General features: G+C 38.9%; 1 protein-coding gene across 1 annotated transcript; it reads left to right on the top strand.

Annotated features, from left to right (window-relative positions):
• Positions 1-40: 40 nt before the first annotated feature.
• LOC111379406 (MACPF domain-containing protein CAD1-like) lies at positions 41-1,971 on the top strand. Its single transcript, XM_023002760.1, has 3 exons — positions 41-245; positions 393-556; positions 1,182-1,971. The coding sequence occupies exons 1-3, from the start codon at positions 56-58 to the stop codon at positions 1,812-1,814; spliced, it is 987 nt and encodes a 328-aa protein (XP_022858528.1). The 5' UTR covers positions 41-55; the 3' UTR covers positions 1,815-1,971.
• The last annotated feature ends 15 nt before the right edge of the window (positions 1,972-1,986 follow it).

Here is a 1,986-nt window from a genome sequence, read left to right as displayed (position 1 = left end):
ACCTATGCCTGCATATGAATGGATTTGCTCCCAGAATTTTATAAGATTATATCTCATGCAGGATGTTACAATCATTTTCAGAAGAAGGGGTGGGGATGATCTTGAACAGAGCCACACTCAATGGGTTAGGACAGTCCGATCTTCTCCAGATGTCATTGAGATGTCATTTTTACCAATAACAGAACTTCTTGAAGGAGTTTTAGGGAAGGACTATCTGGCACGTGCTATAGGTCTATACCTTGAATGTATGACATCTCATTCCTTCAAGTTTTCCTTCACTTATATATAATTTCAGCAATACAGTAGTGATAGTTTTTTTTTGTGGTTGGAGGGGGGGGGTGGGGTTCCTGCTATTAGCCACACTGAACTTTTTTTACACTATCGATGTGCAGACAAGCCTCAAATCGAAGAATTGAGATATTTCCTAGAATTTCAGGTCCCTCGGATATGGGCCCCTGTACAGGATAGGTTTCCTGGACAACCAAGAAAGGAGCCTGTTTGCCCGTCATTGCAGTTCAGCATGATGGGGCAAAAGCTGTATGTCAGCCAAGAGCAAGTATGTATATTTATTTACAATTGCGATGGCATTTCACCCTTTACTTGAACTTTATATACTTTGGTTGTAAAATATTGATGTGTTTCATTTAAATTGTCAATGGAGATGAATTATCGAATTTTAGAGCTGAGACAAAAGTTAAGTGTCTGTGGTTCACACGTGGAGCATCAAGGAACACCAGTTGTAATTTATAGAACGCTGTAATTAATACAAGTCTTTTTGTGAAATTGAATTGCATTATCTTGGAAGAAAACCTGAATAAGGCGAGGTTGGGAATTTAGCACCTGTTCCATTCTTTAAAAATTCCTTTTACCCAAATTCATTTTCAACCACACATTCTCTAATAAAATAATTTTACACGTAATCTCAAAATTTATTCCTACTTTTTAATGAGACGTTCTCCGCAAAAAATAAGTAAATAAATAAAAAATAAAAAAAATAAAATCACTGTTACGAAACTCATTTTCCTTGGGCTCAAACAAACCTTAAATGTAGTTTATGATATTAGTCCATTAGTGCTCATTGCAGAGTTGAATCTAAGAGCCAATGCATATTTCGTCCAACCTTTTTCCTGTATTGTCCTTTGTTTAGTGTATTATTGGAACTTAGCTTAATTTGGTCGCAGGTATCAGTTGGCCGCAAGCCTGTAACTGGTATGCGATTATGTCTTGAAGGAATCAAACAAAATCGACTTAGTATTCATCTTCAGCATTTGGCATCTCTTCCTAAGATTCTACAGCCCTACTGGGATACGCATGTTGCAATAGGTGCTCCAAAATGGCAGGGTCCCGAAGAACAAGACAGCAGATGGTTTGAGCCAGTGAAGTGGAAGAAATTTTCCCATGTCAGCACTGCACCCATTGAAAACTCCGAGACCTTCATAGGCGGTCATCTCTCGGGTGTGTACGTAGTCACTGGAGCTCAACTCGGGGTGTGGGATTTTGGGTCGAGAAATGTCTTGCACATGAAGCTTTTGTATTCAAGGCTTCCGGGATGCACAATACGTAGATCATTATGGGATCATGTTTTGAACGATAAGTCAAGAAAACAGTTTTCCGGTGGAAGTAACTCCGACGACTCAAGTTCAAGCTCTGGGGAAAATAGCGTGGGCAACAAGTTGCCGAAATTTGTTGACATGTCGGAAATGAGCAAGGGCCCACAAGATCCCCCAGGACACTGGTTAGTTACCGGTGGAAAACTCAGTGTAGAGAAAGGGAAAATTGTAGTTAGAGTGAAGTATTCATTGCTCAATTACTGAGTTCATCTACGAGTTTTTATGATGTGCAGCCCTTCTCATATATGGTAGAGGTTTTGATTTTGGTGTACATGTTAACTTGTTGATCATGCATTTAGTGGATTATCTGTGTTTACTGTTTAGTGAACTGTGCTTACTAATAGTTTGGTGGCTTTGGATTTATAATTTTTTTTTT

Source organism: Olea europaea, unplaced genomic scaffold (assembly GCF_002742605.1).
Source record: "Olea europaea var. sylvestris unplaced genomic scaffold, O_europaea_v1 scaffold19843, whole genome shotgun sequence".
Lineage (NCBI taxonomy): Eukaryota > Viridiplantae > Streptophyta > Magnoliopsida > Lamiales > Oleaceae > Olea > Olea europaea.
This window is presented reverse-complemented; position numbering and strand designations above follow the sequence as displayed.

What these genes read in the sequence shown, in the direction of transcription:
- LOC111379406 (XM_023002760.1), top strand. Translation starts at nt 56, where the DNA reads ATGCAGGATGTTACAATCATTTTCAGAAGAAGGGGTGGGGATGATCTT. An exon ending in TATAGGTCTATACCTTGAAT is followed by an intron (nt 246 to 392) that starts GTATGACATCTC and finishes ATCGATGTGCAG; the next exon opens with ACAAGCCTCAAATCGAAGAA. An exon ending in TGTATGTCAGCCAAGAGCAA is followed by an intron (nt 557 to 1,181) that starts GTATGTATATTT and finishes ATTTGGTCGCAG; the next exon opens with GTATCAGTTGGCCGCAAGCC.